We start from the raw sequence: 22,753 nt of genomic DNA, 5'->3' as shown, positions 1-22,753 counted from the left end.
GGGACTCAGTGACCTCCACCCCTGCAAGAAGCTTTTCTCACTCGATGTCACTTGAGGTAAAACTAAATGGCCCAATTTACTGCAAACTGGCCCTGTTGTGCCTGTATGGAGAGGAGGGATGGGAGGCTCCCATCCTTTATCCAGCCTGGTGACACACACAGAGGCTGTGGGTACCCAGGTACCACCGAGGGCCAGGGATTAAGGCTGCTACAAGGAATAAGGGAATGCCTCCAGCACCAGCACCCAGCCTGCCCAGAGCTGCTGTGCTGCACCCATCCCACAGATAATGGGATCAGGATAAACACAGCCAGCTGCAGAGCTCCTGTGATTCCACATCCAGCCAAAGGGATGGCACGAAGCTGATGGTGCTCAAATGTTTTCCTGGGCTGCAGTGCTGCTGCCTAAACCAACACCTGCTATGGAAAGGAAGTGCTGGCCCCAGCTTTGGGCCAGGCTGCTCCCTTTCCCCCAACAGGAGAAACCAGCCCCTCTCAAGACATGATCTGATTAACTTCACTGTCATTCACTCTGTTGAAATACTTCACCTAGTACTGCTAGTCAAAATATCACAGTTTTTTTGTGGGTTTTTTGCCAACAGTAAAAAAATATTAGTTTTACTACAACTATGCAGGTTTCTGTTGAAATGGTCGTTTCTGTCCACTGATTAATTAGGCCCCAAGATGAAAAGGAGAAGTTTATACAGAAGGAGATAGCATGGGAAGTTATCTTCAAAGATGAGGACCCAAGTGTGCATGCTGATAACCACCTTTCCAAAGGCTGGGAGTGAACAGGAACCAGGAATCTGCACGATAACTGGGAAGGTAGGTGAATTAAACAGAGCCTGGTTTTACTGTTTCCTTGGCCTGTTAAGCATGCAGCATGGCAAAGCCTCAGCCCAGCCCTCCTCCTGACTGTCCTCTGCACATTTCAGAGCTGGGTAGGAGAAGGACACAAGGAGGTCAAATTAGAAACCAAACTGGAAAGCAGTGATGTCGTGCTTTGCTTATATCTCAGAACACATCAATGGGATAAAAGGGAATCTATTATTCACCATGAAGCAAATTCTAGCTCTAACTGCTCCCCCCAGCACCCCTCTTTGGGAGAGCATTGCCAAGGGGGTGGCTCTGGGCTGCTGTTGGGCTCAGGCCCTGCCCAAAGCCTGCTGGCCCAGCCACCTTGCCCACGGTGGCCCTCCTGGCACACTCAGCTCTGCAGCCCTGCATGGGGAACAAGTGCACCTGAAAGCAGGTCACCTACCCCTGGGAAAGTCTCAGAAGCAGCACTGTGCTCATCACAGCAGTGCTCCAGCTTGTGAAGCCCCTGAATGCCTCCTGCTGATGAGCTCCTCTGCTCTCTGTGCCAATTCCTGCGCTGGCCGCAGCCTGACAGGCAAACTTGCAAACCACTTCCAAAGGACTCACCACATTTGTTTCTCCAGGCTGAAGCAAGAAGCAAGAGCTTTAAAGCCTGCTCCCAGACCTAAGTGGGAACTCTAAAGCAAAGTCCACTAAAGGGTGCTTTACTTAAAGAGGAAACAGGAGAAGCTTCCCTGGCTCTCTGTAGGGCACAGTGCAGCTGGGGGCTCCCACAGCAAGTCCTGGCATTGTGCTGGGAATGCTGTGCTCCCTGGGACCAGCTGCAGACCAGCTCTGGCTGGATAGCTGGAATGTACTTTGCTGGGCTCATTTTCAGCCCTTCCCACTCCTTACAGCTGTCTGACTCCAGGAAATCTCACAGCACAGTACTGACCAGGGTGCTCTCTCTGGGCCAAGCTGCCAAGGAGGGTGCAGAGCAGGAGAAGAGATCTTTCCTTTGGGTTGGTTTTTGTTGTGCATTCGGAAAGGGTCTGGTGGGATATCAGGAACGACATCAGGATCTCCCAAAATGCATTTGGAAAAGGCACATATACAATAAAGCATACCTCTAACTGCACAATACCATATATATATATATATATATATATATATATAAATGTACTTTCTCAAGCTCTCCAGCTGCCCCACACCACAGGCCATCCACTTTTGTTTTTAAATGCTATTAAGCCAAGCTAAGATGTGAATTACTAGCAGAAAAGCCAATTTCGTCACCCTTTTCCTAAAATCCCACACTGACTTTAGGTGACCCTGGCAGCCTAGCTCATGACATTAAAAAGCACAGCAAGAGTTAAGGAAAGGAATTTATTCAGTGAAGGAACTGCATTACTGTAGCTGCTGCCCTTGGCTGAAATAAGCACCTTTGCTGCAGTTATCTCCAAAGTTTCTCTCTGGAGGAAGGAGTGTCTGTTGTCTGGTTTCTTTCAAACCAGAACAAGCTAGCCCAGGGCCTGGGCAACAGTAATAATGCCCCATGAAAGCCCAGTTTTGAAGGGTTGGGTTTCATTACTGACCTCCTGCCCGACAGCACAAATTTAGGGAGGCCCTTGTAAACAGAAAGAAATCTGCAAACTCTGATAATTGAGAATTTCTTCACCTTGCAGTAAACATAATTTAGGTCCTCGTGGCTACTTTGTGAGCTGGGTCCTAACATTGTAGAAACCTGAACCACTAAAAATCAAGCCCATTAACCCATTTTAAATCTTCCTCTCTGCTACAAACCACTACAGGTTAATGTCTAGACACCTTTCACATCACATCATAGATGAAAGCACTTTTTAAGGAGAATAAAATTATTTTCATCCCCTAAGTTACTGAGTAAAGAGCAGGCTTTACTGAAAAATGCAATATATTTTGATGTGCACTCCTAACTGATTACAAAGAGAGGTGTCTGTAAAATTAATCAGTCATAACTGCAGATATATAGATAATGCCCTTTGCTCCAAGGATATGGATCACACTACTCTTTAAATTAATAGGCTTGTAATTCTCTAAACTAAGTCAGAGTATTGCCATTTTTGATGTAAAAGAAGCAAAAGGGTTTACTGGCAAAGAAGTGCCCAGATTTTTTTTTTCTTTTTTTTTTTTTTTTTTTTTTAATGAAAATGGGGAATGCTCACAGGAAGCCAAGTCTACATTTGCAAATGTATGTTTCTAACCGGAAACCCAATTCCAAGAATTTCAAAAGAGTCCAATAAAAATCAGCCAGATTTGATTTCCAGCACCAAATACTCAGAACAAACGGATTTAGAGGCCAGGGATTAGCTACTGAAATTCCTAGTACACTATGAATGACTAATGAACTTGATGAAACTCAAGAGCTTTTCTTAGAAATCCAATTCTTGCAGAGAGCAAGCAAGAAAAAACACCCAAAGAAATCTCTGCTGCCCCATTTTGCTCACTTTTGTGAAGGAACAAACTGCATTACGTAAAGCTCTCTAATAATTTTCAGTAGGAATTGAATTCTAAAGTACATGTTAATTCAAAATTTTGTTCAAAATTTGAACAAGAATTTAATCTTTCTTCTTTTCCTGACTCTAGGATAAAAGTCTCCTGTGAATGTTTAGAAAAGGGCATTGATAAGAAAAAAATCAATGTGACCCCTCAAGTTTCTTCCTCTCCAAAAATGTGGTTTCACTAAGATAATTCGTCAGTACTTCTCCAGTTCCCTGTGCCTGTGACATCAGGACATACAGACCTCACCTGCTACTAATAGATCAAGAAGATAGACTTAACTGAAGCCAGGTCCAAAATCAGTGGGCCTCCCCATGTGGTCCTTTAAACTCCCACAGAATACACCTTACTGGAGGTAGCAGTGAGTCATCAGTGACCCCAAGTGCAGATGAGCGGCAGATGTAATTGCAGCCAACTGATCTGTGCATACACAAGAGATTCTCTACCTTTCCCGTATTCTGGTGCTTTCCCAAACAAAGGCAGAAATTTTAAACACTTTTCCCTAGTGCTAGCTATTCCAAGAAACCACAGCCCAATGTTCTTTTGCTGACCACAGAGGGGAGAACGGAGTGTTTCCCCCAGAGGCTGAAAGGATTTGCCGGCAACCTCTCTCTCTAGCTTGGCCATGTGTTTTTCTGGAGGCCCAGGAAAGCCCAGCAAGCCTCAGGCCCAAGAACCTTTTAGTTTCCACCTTGTTCTTAAATGACCTTTCCTGCCTCAGCTAATCACCCCCACTGTTTTCTTTTCTGAATTTCCAGGCACATCCTGACACGAAGCACGGCCGGCTGCCTCCTAAGCCCACCTCCCTCACTGCAGAGAATCAGCCACACAGAATCCAAGTGGTGCCCTCCAGCATCTCCCTGCTTTTCTCCTGCACAAACAAAATTTGGCTGCACCAGGCACAAGACAATGAGAATGGTCCAGAGGATGGCACTGGTACATTTGTCCCAGTTCCCTCTCCATTAGGGTGAAGAAAGAAGGAGGGGGAGGAACCCAACGACATTAAGAACAATGTTGGGAATAGATCTTTAAATCTGTCTCTCCAAAGCTTGCATATTCCCAGCCTTGATAGGTCTCACATTACACAAGATGACATTTCTCTCCATATTGTATTATAATTAATAGGCTACTGCAAGACTTTACCAGCTCCTACTTAATAGCATTGCAGTGCTGGGAAGCAGTCATCAGGTAATCTGGCCATGATCTACTGTATTCTTTCTAAACACAGGTTCTAGCTGCCAAGAATGTCACCATAAAAAGATTTCAATCAATACCTTTCAGCTCCTACTTTCAAATGCTCCAGGTCTAGGAAGAGAAGGAGAAAAAAACCCAGTACCCTCAAAACGAACAGCAAACTGGCATATGCATCAAGTGCACAGATTGGAGGGAGCAGATGGGAATTCATTATGGCCTGATCTTGCTCTCTCTTTTATACTTTAGTAACTTTATCCTTTGGAAAAGGTCTCCCCAGGCGCATGGAGACCGTGTGTGCGGAGGGGGTTAAACCCATCCAGATCTTTCCATTCTCAAGCTGTGCTCTTGTTGCCAAACAACAACATTTCAATTGTGATTGGTACAAACAGTTGGGTTTCAATGGCAATCTGTCCTGTAGGTTTAAGCCCAGTTTTTACTGATGCAACTTGCTGGGTGCTTGCTGCCTTTGTTATTTACTGAGAGAGAAAGAAAGGAAACAAAACAGATCAGTGGACTTGTTTTCTTGTCCACTCTGTGTGTCAAGGACTCTCCCTGGAGTGTGTTTCTCCATTTGCTTTCCCTACAGGGAAATTATTAAATTAGGAACAAAAAAGAAATCTTTAAGCCCAAATCAATACCCAGCACCTACATCTCCACTTATCCCTTTCTGAAGAAGCAGGGAAGATCATATGTGACCTGTTGGTTTGCTGGCCTTCTGTGCTCTCCAGGACCCAAGGCTATCCAGCAAAACCTGCTAATACTTTCACCCCTAAATTCAGCAGAACTGATGATGTACAAACAAAAGGAAGTCAGTGGTTCAGCATATTAGGAAGTAAGAAGTCAACAAGAGAAAAAACAGTCAAGGTTGGGATCCTGATGTAGCTGAAACAGTTGGGGCAGTTCCATTAAATTCAATGGAGCCAAGAGGATTAATGCTGGCCAAGGATCTGGCTCCTAACGCTTTCCCAGCTGCAAGTCTCAGTTTAGGCTGTTGCCAAGAGGTTAACACTGTAATAGTAGAATGAGAAAGTATTTACATAATTATGTATCTATATATACCTATATTTAAAGAACACTTTGCTACTAGCACTTTTGTCATTTTAAAATCCATAATTTTAACCCAAAAGTATTTCTGAAGAGCAGCAGAACCTCTTGAGTAAACTACAGGCTCTCTCACCCACTCCTAGGCCACTTACTGTCCTAGAAGCAAGTTTAAATGTTATTTCTAAATGTTCTTTCTTAAAATTTAGGGTGCAACTAAAGAGATAAGGCTCCCAAGGGTCTCTAAGAAGCCAGTGAGACAACACATAGGCATGGAGTAACAGAATATCAACAAATCTAAAAAAAGGTGCTTCATAAGTTAAGGAAAAATAAAAATACAAAGCCTCAAACTTACCACAGAAGGCCCTCAGACTTATGAAACTAAACTGCTATGATGTGGTACAGTGTTAAGACATACATTTCTTTTTCTTTTTTTTTTTTTAATTTATTTACATTCTAGAGGGGCAATACACGCTGAACCCAGGAAAACAGCTCACCCTTGAAAGTAATTTTGAGAGGAATATTGACTTTGATTCATGCTCCTAACTCCCTACCAGTTTTGCTTTAAAAATAATTGTTCATTCTGCAGAACAAAATTCCCCCCCTTTCCTCCAGCCACCAAAAGCTCGCGCCGAATCTTCACATTAGAAAAAGGCTCTCCTCTGAAATGTTCCTACCTATTCCTCTGAAATTCCAAATGAGTGGCATCTTGTTGGGACTTGAAAGCACCTGGCATGGTTGAGCGACATCCCAAGAGAGGACATGGTGTACAACTGACTGAGACAGACACAGACTGCATTCCAACTCCCACAGCAAGCAAGGCAGGTCACTCCCCAAGAACTGATTGCCACAACAAACCCCTCTTTTATCCATTCCCTTCCTTCTCTCCATTCTTAAGCTGGGCAGAGCAAATGAGGTTGGGTCCACAAAAAATAAGGTTAATAATAATAATAATTAAACAACGGCAACAACGACAACAGCAACAACAACAAAATAGGCGTCTCAATGTCTGAGGAAAAGTGGGATTGTAAGTGCAGTATTTCTTCATGTGCAGTTCTTGTACTTCATAGGAGTCCCCTTTGGATGAGAAGGCCTAGCGGAATGTGTGCTCCCCCCGGACTATGTGCGACGAGAACTCATAGCGGTCCTGGCTCCGGTAGCCACAGATGTTGCACTCCAGCGGGTCCCGGTAGCCGTGGCAGCCCATGTGGATGGTGTACATGACATGGTCCAGGAAGAGGACGCGACAGTGCTCGCACTTGAAAGCCCTAATCTGCTCCCCTTCTCCGTTGATCACCTTGTACATATCCTTTAAAGAGCCCTTAGAAGCTTTTGTGACATCCAAAGGCTTGGCCTCCTCCTTCACGTAAGCCGGGTTTGGCTTGATCTTGGGGGTTAAGGCAGCGTTTCCTGGGTAGGACTGGCGGTCGTCGTGGCTGCTGTCTGAGTCAGTAGAATCCAGGCAGCTATTGCTGGGGGAGCCCTCTCTATCCTGGATTCGACTCTTTGGTCTGATGAGGGAGATGGGGCCATCCATGTTGTTCTCGTGGCTGTCAGCTGTTTCCCTGCTGATGGGCCTCTCTATCCTGCTGGGATGATAGACCTGAGCGTAAGCTGAGCTGATGACCGGGGCCACCTCTGCGATTGTGCTCGGTGTGTGCTGCATCAGGGGGTGAAGTGCCTCAGCTCCAAGGTAGGTGATTGCATTGGTGATGGCTTGGTCCATCATGTGAGACTGCATCAGCTCAGCCTCCTTGTCATAGCTTAGGTTCATATCAAAGGGGATATCTGGATAGCCAAATCTCATGAACTTTTCACCTAAGAGATAAAAGCAAATCCAATGATGAGCAAAATCAACACAATCACGGCAATGTTTCAGTGCAAAAGAGACAGAAACCTCCTGACTTGGGGTGAAATTATTCCAGAGTCTGAAGTCAACCTCCTTCAATTTATTACTGACCTCCTATCAAGTTCCTGTCCTGAGATGGATAAACAGTAACCTCACCAAGAGCTTTCTTCTTTTCTTTTTTAAATTTATTCCAGGTGATACATGTGACTGCAGCAACTTCCAGAGAAATTCCAAATCTTCAACTGAGCCTGACTGTGCCCTCACTTCAAGTTAGGAAATACAACTGGATTGAAATATTGAGGCCACTGAAGTTCTATTCCAGAGTATACTATTAGCTCTAGTTACCAGACTATACCACTGAATTTCTGACAGAGTATGCCATTAGACATCCTCTCCCCAAAATTCAAGAGACCATTTCACACATGGCCCACAATCTGAGGTGCCTCACATCTACCTAACAACAGGGCTGAGCAGTGAGAAACCTAAACAACCGGTACAGGGGGCTTGTTATAGTGGCACCTTTAGAGCCACAGGATGTAAATCCTTTAACCAGCAGGAAAAAACCCCAAACATTAAATGACAGCATGTGGCCAAGAATGAAGCCATTTACAGGAGCAGTGGAGCCTCATCTTTGCAGTTTTCCTCCCTCAAAAAAAAAAAAATTCCATCCTTTTTGGACTGAGAAAAAAACCACACACACACACTGCTCCATTCCCACTGTCTAATTAGGTAAGAAAACAAATAGAGAAACCAGGTGTATAGCTTTGTTTCACTTGGTAAAAGACAAAAGCACTTTTCACTGATACAGGATAAATTTACACCTAATGATGCTGAAGTTGGCTGGTTCATCACTGTGAATCCTCACTCACATCCTTGTAAGCTTTAAACCTCAATGGCATGACAAATGTGCAAAACCAGAACCACATGCTGGTGCATTATGGCAGTCACAGGGCACCATGTTACACATCACAGATCTCCTTGGAGGAGAACAGACTGACCACTGCTTGCACCAGGGCTCAGCTCAGTAGCACTGCTTTTCCAGTGATGGCTTTGGAGAGTCAAAGCTCATGGAATAACTTCTTTTTAAACAGGAAAGGTTATATGTACATGATACAAGATGCACATGCTCCTCTGTGTTCACACATGCAGTTAGCTGGTTGTTGACAGCTAATTTTTAAAGCTGATTTTATGAAGTCTGATAAATAATTTTGGTTGGTTTTCATTGTCTTTGTTACTTCACTTCCTTGGTACATAAAACCAGACTTTTTTCCCAGTAGCGTAAGTTAATATATTCAAGAAGTCACTACTTACAAGTGGTTTGGCTACTCAAGAATTAAATTACTCAAGAAGCTTCTTCTATCACCTTTTGCCAAAATTGCTTGGAACACAGTGTGTATAAACCACTATAAGAAACAGAACTGTAATCCCAAATCTCTTCCAAATTGCATTAGTACATTTCAACACAGCTATCACTCAGCATTTTATTTTTGACTATAATAATTCATTCCACTCAGAGTGACTTATTCTAAAGTGATGCATAGAGAAGAACCATGATGTCCTTAGAGATGATGATGCATCACTTCTGCTGGGGAATTTAGCCCTGATTATCAAGGTAATTAAATGTAAGTCTGAAGTGAAGCACATGAATATTCCTCCTCTGTTCAGCAAAACTGCTCACATGGCTGGACACCATACCACACTTGTGTACCTATGATGTGTACTCAGTGATGGTCCTGGGTGTCAGTTTCTCGGCTGTTTTAATGACCTGGAAAGGCCCGGGGATGGCCTTGGGCAGCCCGCGCTTCAAAGGACGAGAAAAGGCTTCAGGTTTTTTCTCGGTCTCGGTGTTTATTAGTTGTTTATCTAAAAGATTTTCTCTCGGCCCGACAGAGGTCTGCACAGCAAGTCAGCCAGGAGCACACTGAGAGCCCCCGGGGCAGTCACCTATCTTTATACTCAAAATTACGTATACAATATTTATCAATTTTCCCCAATACCTTTTACCCTTATTAACCAGTGCACTTTTAGTAATAACCAATCCCAAAGTGCCAACATCACCACAGAAGATGGAGGCTAAGAAGAAGAAGAAGAAGGACAGGACACGCCCCAATTCCTCCATCTTACTTCTTTAGACCCCCCTGTACAGAAATCTTAAACCCTGTGTCTTACACTCTAATTAACTTATCCCTTCACCATTCACCCAGTGAAATCCTCCCATCCTCATACAGGTGTCGTCTCCCGTGTAGGATCAAAGTCCAGCCACCAGACACTTCTGGCAACGTTCCAGGACTCCCGAGCCCCCCAAGGGTGGTCTCGGTCACTCTGCACATCAGTCCTGAGGTACTGAGATCCCACATCGGGTAATCTGACACAACTTGTGGATGATTCTTGCCATCAAACATCCTCCTTTCAGTGTTTTGCTGTGGTCTGGCAGCCTGTGATGGCTGTACTGCCACAGACAGGATGGACAGCTCTGCAACTGGACACTCTGTCTGGTGCCCACTGGTGCCTGTCACCTGCTCTGGCCTCCTGTGTCATTCTTGTGTTTGGATGAAGAAGTAGATCTGGTGAGGGTCTGATCCAGCTCCCAAACACACTGTCAGTCCTTTGTAGGCTTTACAGATGAAGAAATATTACCCATCCTTTATGGGCTACTTGCATAAATGATGCAAACCTTATTTTGATTCCTTTCATCATCCATGTTTAGTTACTCCAGTGCAGACAGCAAAGAAAGCTGTAAATTGCCAGTGACCTGAATTATTTATTCCTTTAATTATGAACCAGTTCCAAAGATGTCAGAGTCTGAGAAATGGAGTGTGACATAAAAAAGCAAAATAAATGATAACATGGGAAGGAGAAGGCATAAAACGCAGAGCTCAGAAGTAACCAATAAATGGTCCAATAGACCAGTACAATGTGGTTTCCAAATTAAATTCCTCTTTAGCCAATTCTGTACTTTAAATACAGCCCAATCATTCTGAATTTTCATTTAAACTATGCTCAAACTCTATTTATCCTTGCCCTACATTAGTGAAGCAGAAGAAGAAACTTTCTCCCCTCTGGCCATATGACATTCAAATAAACCCCCAAACAGGTATTTGAAGCTAGATCAAAGCACACAGGCACAGCTGTCCTGTGATACCTGGAGTTCATCTCATCAAGTCTCTAAAGCAGCTGCAGTGCTGGACACTTGGGAGAAAGCTACAAGAAACCTTGAAGGAGGCTGTTCCAGCATTTCCCCCTGGGGAAGTTTCTCCCTGACCCCCATTAACCAGAAGCTGAGTGTAATTTGGCAGCCGGCTGATCTTCATCTGTTCTGAGACGCCCGTGTATTTTTAATTCTTACTCTAACAACCATGGTCTTATCGTAAGCCACATAAATGTCTCCTTTTGCATCCTGCCAGTTCTTAACCTCGGTGACATTCTGAGAGGAAGCTCCAAATTCCAACTGAAAATACATGAATCTGCTTCACATGATCAGCCTGAAGACGGCAGCTTTTAATTTAACCGGTGTCTGCCTCTCCCTCATTGAACAAGAAGCAAAATGAAGTACTCACACTCCTGCACATCACAAATTTTTCTTTCTCTGGAGTGTGCCTCCACTATTTCAGCTGGTTTGGTATGACTAGTACCTCAAGAGCAGATATATAACCAAGTCTCTCATGCAGAAATGAATTCATTCTATTTGCTGTACCCTGCTTTCTTTCCTCCTGAAAAGTCAGCCATAGGAGAGACTGTGGTCCATAACCACAGTCCCTTGGAGATTGCTGATCAGAAAGAGCAGTAAAGCACTGATAGATGTAGCATGCAAAGATTTTAGCTTATGCTTACATGACCTTCTCATAAACACCATTAAGTTGTTTTGGACAGGTGCCATGCTTGCAGTATGCACAGGAAAATTTCCTGCAAGCAACAGAACCATTACACATTCTTCCTGATAGAGCTGAACAATATTTAATTGGGGAGAAAAGGGGAAGAAAAGTGAGGTCATGGTGGAGGGGAAGAAAAATAAAAAGAAAGGCAGCCAAGTGAAGACTGCTGTTATTTAATCTAAACACTGTGATGCCACTAAAGATCAGAAAAATAAGATATGGTAAAAATGAAAGGGGGTACTTTTTATCCTACATATGGCTAGTGATATGTTACTAGATATTAGATAAAAAAAGGATTTATCCAACAACAAAGTATATAACCTGCTGAAAAGAATAATAATGTGGTATAGCATCTCTCAGGCAAAGATTTCCAATCAGTAAATTTACCTCTGAACACAAGAACAACATATGGTCAATGGTGCACGAGTGGACAAGTAAAATCACCTTTCTGGTTTAAACACATACCAACATAGGAAATACTGATGTCTCCCAGTGTTCCCCATGTGGGATGGATCATTGCTGGCCTAACCTGGGCTCAGCACTGATATTTGGGAATGGCCAGCTGACTGAGAGCAGCCAGGTCAGTGTGTCAGTCCCTGCAGGTGAGCTGCTGCACACTGCTCGCCCCCTGCTATTCCAAACCATGCAGCTTACTTACAGCCACCTTCAGGGGTGATTTAACTAATCCATCTGAATCTCCATTTAGCTGAGGGGCAACAATTTTTCTAAATGGCTGTGCTAATTACTTACAGTCCTGTGATGCTCTCTGTAAGTGTCCTCAGAGTAGGCAGAATGAGACACCCTGAAGTTGTGTGTGACTGCCCTTCAGGGAGTGAGTGTGGAGAACTCCTATTACATGACTGCAGAGTCTGACACTTACCCCAAACAATTCTCTGTTCCAGCTTCCCTCCTAAGAAGTTTTGCATTGCTTCAGTAGCAGTAAAAAGAAGCTTTAAGTTACAGCTAAAACCAAGTAAAAATCTCCATACTGTCACCTGTTACAAGCTGAGTAATTTTAAGATGTCAAGACACAAAGCAAAATATGAATTCTTGACCTAGGATTCTAAATCTGGTAACCAAAAGCCACCCAATGGTGTTTCTTATTCATGCATTAATAAGTTTATTGTGTGCAGAGTGCTGCACTCAGAGCAAGAACTTCTTCCAACACAAGGGATGTGATTTACTTCCTCATTCCAGTATTATCAGACCAAGTGTCAGGAATTTAATACAAATTAGAAGTCTTGAGATACTTGTTGTTTGTTTTTTTAACACATATGGAGACAGATAATTATATGACAGTCTTAGCTTGTTTTTGTTTTTCTGGAGCAAGGAGAGGGAAGATGACAAGTCCAAATCTCAAAAGGGCTAGAGAGAAGTTTAAAAAAAACCCACAAACAAAACATGTGAAGTAGAAAGCTCAAGGTTTTCTCAGGCATTCTCATGATAGTGGACTTTGATTTTGAATTCTCTGGACTGGTAAAATGAATTCAATAATTACCATGATTTCTTGCTGTGATTTAACCACCTCCATTGCTGTATCAGAACCAAGTTGTGAGTGCTTTCCCCCTTGTTCTTCTGGCTATTACAAACAGCACATAACCCATAGCCATGCACTAAAAAGAATAAAAGGCTCATTTCCAGCTTACCCACAAACTTCTGTGGGGTGGAGCTTTTACGCTTTCCCATGTTGCTAGACAGCTTCTCTATAACAGCAGGTCTCTCAAAAGGCACCACAGAAATATTGTTGTCCATCACAGGCTCTTGTTCCTTACAATCTTCCAGAGCAGGTACTACAAAAAACCAAAAAAAATTGGTATATCAGACAGGTCTGGTCTACGCTTCACAGAACACAAATAATTGAGCCCTGCTGATTGTGCAACAAGTGCAGCACAACATAAAGCAAGGTGTGAGAATCAAGTGTGAGAGCAAGGTGTGGGCATCAAGACAGCAGTCACCTGTAATCAGAGCCACATTCACAAAACATCTGTCCTTGGGAACATTTTATTTAGCAGAAATCAAAATTTAAGCATTTATAAAAGGGCTTGTTTTGTTCTGGACACTCATTATCACCATGAGGAGAGGACACTTTTGAAAACTCACTCTGCAAGTGACATTTTGTATTACTCTCTCTTCAATATGGTCACCTGTCAACAATGTAAATCTTTAGTTATCATTCTTTGTGTATTCCCTTCATACATACAGCATAATCACTCTCAGTATTATCTTTTTGCACTAATCTCAATGATTAAAAATCACACACGACATTGATGAGCTCTGTTTGCTGGGCCTGGCTGTGTGTTCCCTAAGACAAAGGGTTCTCAAATGAAGGATCAGTTTGCTAATGCATATTTCCTCTCTTCACACTGCAATGAGACTGTAAAATCAACACACACTGTACTGGAATTGCAAGATTAACATCACATGGAAATTCCCTTCAGAATCAGACACAGAAACTACCCATTTTTTGATTAATATTTTATCCCCTCAAGCACAGCTCTAACTGTCTGCAAACAGAGGTTTTCTGCATCCCACTTCACATCATCAGGGAGCAGGGATCAGCAGGGAGCATTCCTGTGCTAACTACATCAGGGGGAATGCTCATACACTGTATTTGAGAGAAGCCAAAAAAATCAATAACTTCTTCTGTCTTTACTCATTTCATTCCTGACATTTGTCAGTTTAGGGAATAAGGTGCTAAAGGAAAAATGTAGGAATTGCACAGGCTCCTAACCAGAGGAGTGAGCCACTTGCACAGGGGTTTATGCCTTTTGCTGATACAGCCATTCTTAAGCACCTACAAAGTACTTTGGTTTTGTTGAGCATCCTCTTCTAATCAGTGGTAGCAGACTGTGGATCAGGCCTGGAGAATCCCAGTCATTTGCAATATCTATCAAGTGTGTAGCTCTGCTCTGCTGTTATGAGTTTAACACTAGGCCTAATTATCCTGCATTCATCCTCAGAAGGTAACAAGAAAAACCTGAGAGGGATCAGCCACTAGGGCATGTGCTAAGGGATGGTTGGGGTACAAAAAATGGATGGCAGAAACACAGGAACTGGGGTGATGTGGCACAGAGTTCCTACAGTATGTAAACTGAGAGGAATCCACTGCATTTTCTGTCTTAGCTCAGGCTCCCAGCAAGGTGCTGGGTATTGCAGAGGTGGCAGAGAAGGCCTGGCACCCTCCTGTTCTGCCAGCCCTCCTCCTGTCTCTCACCATGGCAGCCTTTTGTGTCACAGACACCTTCTCCCAGACAGTGCCATAAATGAACACCACCAGCCCACTTTCCTCCCGTGGGAACTGCACTACCTTCAGGATCCTGGCATGGAATGATCACCCCCCTGTTCCTAAACACAGCTGTTTGCTAGCACATAATACACCAAAAATGGGTGATAAAAGCCTTGTCTCTGCCTTCTTTCTAGTAAAGAAGAGCAAATACCAGGCAATTACAAAACAGAGTATCTGCTCAGGTGAACTTCTTAATTCAGACATCCATAATAAAAAAACATGGCAATTTATTCATTTGATTCCATTTGTGCCTCTGCTGCTATGGAAAGCTGAGCACTTTGAGGCTTAGAATCTACCATATGCTGTAAAATGATTTACTCTGCTGCTTTTTTATTTGTACAGGATGCTCCCCCTGAGAAACACAATGGTTTCTCATTTACAAGGCAGTCCTGCTGGCATCACAGAAAGGGAGGGGAAAAAAGCATAAATATGAAATGAATCTAATGTTGCAACAAAATGGGATGCAGTGTTCAAGCGACCTAATCAATGCCCAGTGCAGACTGGGAGGCCTGGAATACTTTAATAGCTAAGGGTAAAGTTTTAAGGTTAATTAAATACCCTGCTTGGTCAGGAGCTATGTGCACTAGTCAAGTATTTACCAAGGAGATTTGGGCAGAAAGAAAAGATGATGTCTGCTGATTTTCACTGGGAACTGGCCTCTGACTGTCCTGTTTGGCTTCCCCAGGCTCAGGGGATGCAAGCACACAGGGTGTGAATCCTGGGATGTGACAACCAAGGGCCATGTCCACCCTGGTGCCACTTCAAGGATTTCCAGCCCTTGGTGCACAGGACACACAAGGCTGGTGGTGTGGTACTAGGAAGGTGCTCAATCCCACCTAGGAACACCTCTGCAAAGCATCCTGAACTAGTTCAAAGCTCCTGATTATTTTAAAAGCCATCTGAATAAGCCCCAAATATAGTGACATTTGTATGGTCTTATAACAATTAAGTAATAATTAAATAATTCTGCTGCAGGGCATATGTGTGTAAAATTTCCTAAATGAAATTTTCTTCCATGAAAAATGAATAGTGCTAAAAAAGACATCTGCTCTTCTCTAAGTCAGGCAAAAATCCTGCTTGGACTCATTTTAAAACAAAAATCATCAACAATAAAAGCATTTTGTTTTCCATCTTTCATGCTGAAGGTACTTTTTCCCACGTCAGAACACAAGTCTATAATCCAGGGCACTTCTCTTTTGCAACAGAATCACTGAATCACACTAATATTTGTGTTATGATGGAAATAAGTTACCAGAGTGTGTTTTGTTATGCAGATTTCCTGGGAGAAGGGAAAGAAGGAAATAATTTAGTTTCTGAAACCATTTAAACAGCAGGCAAAACTGGACCAAACAGATGAGATACCACATTTCAGAAACACTAAAAGTTAAATATCACATTAACAATTCTAGATATATTAATTTTCATTTCAATTTAAAAAACACACAAATAAAGGACACATAGCCCAGCCTGCATTTTTTTTAAGGAAAAACAAAACAAGAAAGAGGGAAACCAAACTGATCACACACAACCACCAGCTCTCAACAATCAGCTGCTCTGTAGTAGAAGCTCGTGTAGACATTTACTCAGCAGTAAATGCAATTCCTTTTTTGTTGTAGTACATCCTACTTCATTACCTTGAACAGCTGACAAGATATAACTAGCTCAGATACAGCAACTCATTTTATGCTGAGCATTTACAGTCTCAGCTCAGGAAGACTTTTTTATTCTAAAAATCCAACTTCCAGCGCAGGAAAAGCCCACGCTTGAGTGTGTTTCTGTTCAGGGATGTTGTTCATCAGCTATCAGGGTGTGCTGCTGGACTGCCCATGGAAGAGTTCACTACCTCTGACACTGTCAACATTCAATTGTAATTAATAAAAGTATTGCTTCCGAGCTAAACTCTGAATTCATAAACTTGGATAGTCTTCAGAACAGTCTTTTTTCCTGAAGACATTGTTGTTTCAATCATAGTGAATATCTTTAATTTTTAGCTTCTTAATTTTTAAGAAACTACATGAACTATTAAAATATTTTATGCTGTACCAGTGAGGAAAGAATAGGGGAAAAAAAAAGAGAAGCAAAAAAATTACCCAGTGTGTGTTTTGCTGATAAATATTTTGTGTGCAGACACCAGACACTGAGCTAAGTCTCAGTTGGTATAAATTAGTATTACTCCATCAACCTCAATTTCCTTTCTGAGGCTCACAATATTGCTATTTAAAAGAAGTGTGTTTGTGCAGAGAAATGACAGGAAATATTCCCATGGACCCTGGTGGGAAGTGTCCTGTGGGACCAGCATTTTAACGATGTTTTAAGCAACTATGTAAGAGGGAAAGACACAAGGCCATTGTGTGTTTTATGTGGAGCTGGCCTTTGAGCCTCACAGCCTAGGGCTAGGCTGCTTTCTCCTTCTCCTGAAAAGAGTACCCTTCTCCATTCCTGGAAGAATTTCTCTGGACTTTTGGCTTTGTGGCAGTGGAGAAGAAGATAGAGCTGGGTGCAAACCTTAGCTAGCCTTCAACATTTCTCCCTGTTCTTTCCTGCAAAGGGCACGTTCTTGGCATGCAGGGACTGTCCCTTTTGTCACCCCCACCACACTGCAGACTGATTTCTCCTTCCAGAGCCAGCAGTGCTTAGCTGAAAAATTTCAACAAAATCATGGGATCTCTCTTGCAGCATCTGTCCTGCTGAGCAGGGAACAGGAACACAAGGAGGGGCAGCTCAACAGGCAACTGGCATCCTGCAAGAGGATGGAGCAAGACCCAGAGATTTCTATATTCCTACCCAGCCCCCAAAACCAGCCCTCCTTCCCCCTCTCTTGTTTCCCCTTGTGGCTTCAGTCAGGTGATCTAGCCATCTGCAAGACAGAGATAATCGAAAGCACCAAAGTAGATGTCTGTAGCATGCCTGTAAACTGATGGGCTTGAGCACAATGCTTGAAAAAAATCCAAACCCTCTAGGGGCTGCTTCCAGCTTTCTGGAACAATTAGTCTCTACAGAAATAATTTGGATCAATGCTTAGTGTTGGCCAATGCTGGTATTGTTAAATCAGGAGGAGCAGGATGCTGGTAGGGATCAGAAAATCCCCACATCTCCCTGTTCTGTGTGCAGTGGTAAAGTTGAGAGCAGGAGTCACACCAAAACACACTCCAATGTTTCAAAATGCCCAGCAAAAACAAAACACCAAGTATTTGGAAACAGAGTTAGGAAAGCTCACCCCAGTGGGATGCAAAATAAAAGTCTCCAAAACATACTCTTAGTGATCCCTCAGGGATATCATTTCCATGTGTGACATGGGAGACAAGGAAATGAATACAGATTTTTCAGGGTTAGTATAAGGCTCAACATGAAGCTGAGTAACCATTTTTATTCTCTTCCCTGGTGTCTTTACAGTCCTGGGAAAAAGGATTTGCTGCAGATCTCTACAGGCTGGTGCTCATGACCCTCATGCTGAGCTCACTGTGTGAGTGGTGTTGGGATGGGAGCTGGGATTTCTGACTGGTCCCAGCTGAATCTGGAGCTCCCTGTCACTGACTATCCTCACTGTGCCCTCTCTAAACAACTAAAAGGAAGACACTGGATCAAACATCCCCTTCAACATTCACCAGGGGAGGCACAGACATATTTGCCCAGAGGAGAAAGAGGCACTGGTTGAATTCAAAGTGCTGCTTTAAGCTAATTTTGTTGAGAAAAGTGAAGTGGTTGTGTGAACACTTCTATTTTGAGCCCAAGCAAAGTCAGTCAAGCTGTAAATAAAAGAACTGTCCACATGGGATTTGCACTGGTTTAACTTCAGGTGGTAGAAAAATCAATGCAAGGTCAATCACTGCAGCTTCTTTGGGCAGACAAGGTTAAGGACTTACCCTTCTTGTCATGGTGTTAGCTTAGAAAAAAGCTTTAGATTTCCTCAGAAATTTTAATTAATTTAATTTATCATTTTAATAAATAACTAATGGAACTAATGAAACCAGACATTGAGCAGCATTTGGGAAGCTCCTCCACAAGAGGATCTCAAACATCCTGGCTGTCAGAGCTGTGGGCAGGCTCCTGTTATTCCCTAAGGAAAGGCTGACTGAAGGCATCCCTCCCTGGTTAACAGGCACAAGGAGTGGGTATTTTGTTGGGAATCAATTCAGTGCTTCAACTCCTACCTAATTGACCAAGCCCACAACAGGTACCTCCAGAGCAAAGCCCTGAAATCTGCCTTTTCACTGACTTTTACCAAAAAAAGGCACCTCAGGCACATAATCACTCGTGTCAATATCTTTAAAACATCCATGACATTTTAAATGTTGACTTTAGTCTCCAGGGTGTCTAGAAAGAGAGCAATTACTTAATAGAGCTGTATGAATATTTTGGCAACATGTACTAAAACTGTCTAATGTGCCTTTATAGGCTTAAATTGATCATGGGAAAGTACTATTTTAAAATTTTTGGAGACTTCTGTCACCAAAATATAGCCTATAGTAGCAATGCTGAATAGATTTCATTTCAGCTTGCATTTTCAGGGTTTTAAAAATTATTTAAAAGCAATTATTTCCAGATTAAGCCCAATGTCTCCACTCAGACATGATAAGCAAAATGGAAAAAAAAGAAATTGAAGTGTTCTTTTGCCTTTTCATTTATGCACAAACTGTTTTTTGTTTTGTAGGTATATGGCAATTTTTAATCAAAATGGAAAATGTTTTTATATTTTCTGAATACTAAAAGATTTTTAAGTCTTCAAGTATCAAATATCTAAAGACAACTTTCAAAAGTTAAAAGAAGTTCAGTTTTAGAAGAGTTTGTGAGACACTAATTTTGAATAAAATTATAAGTGTTTTTGGACAGCTACCATTTAGCTTTTAGTGCTACAGATAAGCCTTCAACCCTGCAGTCTGAGACATTATGCTTATTATCCATACTAATAACTCCTGAAATTTCTGAAAACAAATTCACAGAGTTTGACATTTCTTGCTTTCAACAATCTTTTTGGCAATCTTCAGTCCTTATGTATATTAACACATGCAGTGTTAGTTAACATATTAATACCAGCAAATGTAAATGCATACAAACATTTTTTTTTTTTTGTTACAATTACTTCTTACAACACTACTGAATTCCATTCTGCTCTAGAGATTTTTACATCCATCCCTCCCTTTTTTGGATGCATAAGACAGCGTTATAGAGGGTAAAAATAATGACTTCTGAATAACTCTGCCATCCTTATCTTTTCTAATTATCACTCACTATCAGAAAGGAAGGAGGAGAGAATCATACATTTTATACATGGCTGCCACTCCCAGCATTAGAAGGACATGGAGCTGCTGGAGAGAGTCCAGAGGAAGCCTTGGAGATGCTCCAAGGGCTGGAGCTCCTCTGCTGTGGAGCCGGGCTGGGAGAGCTGGAGAAGAGAAGGCTCCAGGGACACCTCAGAGCCCTTCCAGTGCCTAAAGTGGATCCAGGAGAGCTGGAGAAGGACTTGGGACAAGGGATGGAGGGACAGGACAAAGGACAGTGGCTTCCCACTGCCAGAGAGCAGGGATAGATGGGACATTGAGAAGAAATTCCTCCCTGTGAGGGTGGTGAGGCCCTGGCACAGGTTGCCCAGAGAAGCTGTGGCTGCCCCATTCCTGGGAGTGTCCAAGGCCAGACTGGACGGGGCTTGGAGCAACCTGGTGTATTGTAAGGTGTCCCTGTTCATGGCAGGGGGTTGGAACTAGAAGGTCTTTAAGAAGCCTTCCAACCCAAACCATTCTATGATTCTATGACATGACTTTTTGGGTAATTTTGAACAGGTGACTTGGCTTTACTTGGCTTTATTTTCGTGTCTGCATATGTGCACATACTAAAAAGTGAAATACTGACTTAAACAAAATAAGCACAAATAGGGCTGTTAAACTGGACAGAGTGAGGATTTCAGCCCATCTTTTTTTTCTCCTCCTGCCTCTCTGAGTGTAAGCAATCTTTGAGATGGAGTTGATGGAAAGAAAGGAAGAAGAGATGGAAAGAAAGCCGCACGAGCCGCTCCGCGTCCGAGGGAGCTCTGGAGGCGCTTTGCACCCACCATGGTGACTCATGACCTGCCCAGCAGCCTCCAGACTGACATTCTGCAGGTAGTTGTGGCAGCGTTCCTTGTGCTCCTCCAGAGAACTGCGCTGCTTGTAGCTCCGGCCACAGTAGTTGCACTTGTGAGGCTTCCCCACTGCGGAAAGAATGAGAGCACGGGGTCAGATCCATCACCAGAGCTCACACCTCCGCCACAAACAACTCTTGTGATGGAAACACACCTGAGAAAGGTTGCTCGTGCCCCAGGTGTCTCTCCCAGGCCCGTGTTCCCACTGCACACGCCTCCTCCCACCCGCCAGGTGCTTTGCCCCATCCGCTTTTCACACTGACGCTGTAGCAGCAGAAGGAAAAGGAGGCGGCCTCGGTGGCAAAGCAAATGAACAGATGCTGAGAGGGGGGAAAATACCAAGCAGCTGAATCACACCCCAGCACCAAGTCTCGTGGGAAAGAAACTTCTGAGGCCTTTGGCCCTTGGCACAGCTGCTGTCACAAAACTGAGCTGCCCCAGTGGCCTAATTCTTCTCCCAACTGTGGGGAAACCTATTACGTGGCTCAGAGTTCTTTCATTGAGAACACTTTGCCAAAATTACTCAGGGAGGGTTGGAAAATAAATTGAAAGTAACTTTGGTAACAGCACTGCTACGTGCCAGAACTGAACAACCACCAGTAATTCAGAGACCAGATAATATAAAAAATATATATAGTATAAATATATGTACATAAAAATACAAAAAGCCATGTACAATGAAAATCAAGCCAGATGAATGCAAGACATAACTCAAGTTTTTAATCTTTTTCATTTTGCTCAGCAGCATTAAGCACAAACGGCAAATGCTTCTTAATACACGCAAAACCTGGCACCAAATTCTCATAAATTATATCCATTTCATAGTATGTCATTAAGAAACCACAAGAATGGCCTAGCCCAAGGCCAGAAAGCTAGCCAGAAGGTATTTTGCCAAGTGGTGCTAATAAAGGCTTTTAATATAATTTAAACTTGTAGAACATGAACATTTATCCTCTAATAACTAAAGAGCTATTAAGTCAGTGCTGCAAGTCTAGTAAAACACCATTGGCTGCAAACTTCAGAGCTGGCTGAGGGAAAGGGAAGGTCAAACTTCTCCCAGAGTTTTGAAAATCTTAGGTAAGAATTTTAGTTTCTGGCCAAAGGAATTGAGAACATCCTCTGTTGGGTAATCTACATGTTTCTATTGGGTTTGTCCCAATATTGAAAGCTTTTCAGAGTAATTTACTTAATGAAATCTGAGCTGTACTAATTGCAGCCAAACTGCATCGTCACCACTGGGATAGGGGAATGCAGCAAAGCCTATGGGGGGACAGGCAAAGCCAAGAATGAGCTGGGCAGAGGGCTCAAACATGAAAAAGGAATTTGATGAAAAGAACATGCTTGCAGAAAGGTTCAGGTTTTCCCAAAAAGTTTGCATGCATATTTTAGTGGTACAATCAAGGGGGAAAAAAACCTTGCTTTTAATAAGTATCCAGACTGTGGATTTCTTTGTTTCAAGACAAGGCTTATCCTCAAAAAAGTAAAGATAGAGAGTTGTTGTGGCCCTCATTTTAGTTTGCTCACTTGCTTACAATGTTGCCATAACTGATGCTGGTAATGGAATTCTCAGTGGAGGCCCAGCATGAGGCTCATTATCATTCCCAGAATAATTGCCCTTGATGTGAACGATGTGGATCGAGCCCCAGCTCTTAAACATAAACCAGCCAGTTCATTCTGGAGGCACCTTTAGGAAAACACACCAGAGGTTCCCCAGGATGGAGAGGCTTCTATAATCACCATTACAATGCTTCATTGTGCATCTAGATGGCATCAATGTCTGTCAGTCTGACACCTTCATTAGACACCACATAGGTGTCTAATAAAAAACTCCAGTGCAATGGAAGGAATTATGTTAACTGAGCTGAAGCAGGGCTGAATTAGCCCACCCAGTTTGGCTACATTAAGCTATCAAGCAACTTAGATAAACTGTAAGGCACAAGGAAAAGGGGTGATTGCTTGCAGCTATTTTAGGCAGCTACTATTAATTGCATTATTATCATTTAACACAGAGAGAAATATTCTGCTACAACCTCATATTATAAAAATTAATAATTAACAGTCAAAAAACAG

General features: G+C 42.8%; 1 protein-coding gene across 2 annotated transcripts in view; it reads right to left on the bottom strand.

The window, feature by feature from the left end:
* Positions 1 to 2,937: 2,937 nt before the first annotated feature.
* The window catches only part of IKZF2 (IKAROS family zinc finger 2), a 111,905-nt gene continuing 92,089 nt past the window's right edge, over positions 2,938 to 22,753 (bottom strand). For both annotated transcript variants that reach the window (XM_059475863.1, XM_059475864.1), the window contains 3 exons: positions 20,615 to 20,752; positions 12,929 to 13,072; positions 2,938 to 7,379 (listed from right to left, as the gene is read on the bottom strand). In XM_059475863.1, the coding sequence (XP_059331846.1) occupies positions 6,655 to 7,379; positions 12,929 to 13,072; positions 20,615 to 20,752 (1,007 nt within the window). In that variant the 3' untranslated portion in view covers positions 2,938 to 6,654. The remainder of the gene's footprint in view (positions 7,380 to 12,928; positions 13,073 to 20,614; positions 20,753 to 22,753) is intronic.

The sequence above is a fragment of the Ammospiza nelsoni genome, chromosome 7, assembly GCF_027579445.1.
Source record: "Ammospiza nelsoni isolate bAmmNel1 chromosome 7, bAmmNel1.pri, whole genome shotgun sequence".
Taxonomy (NCBI): Eukaryota; Metazoa; Chordata; class Aves; order Passeriformes; family Passerellidae; genus Ammospiza; species Ammospiza nelsoni.
This window is presented reverse-complemented; position numbering and strand designations above follow the sequence as displayed.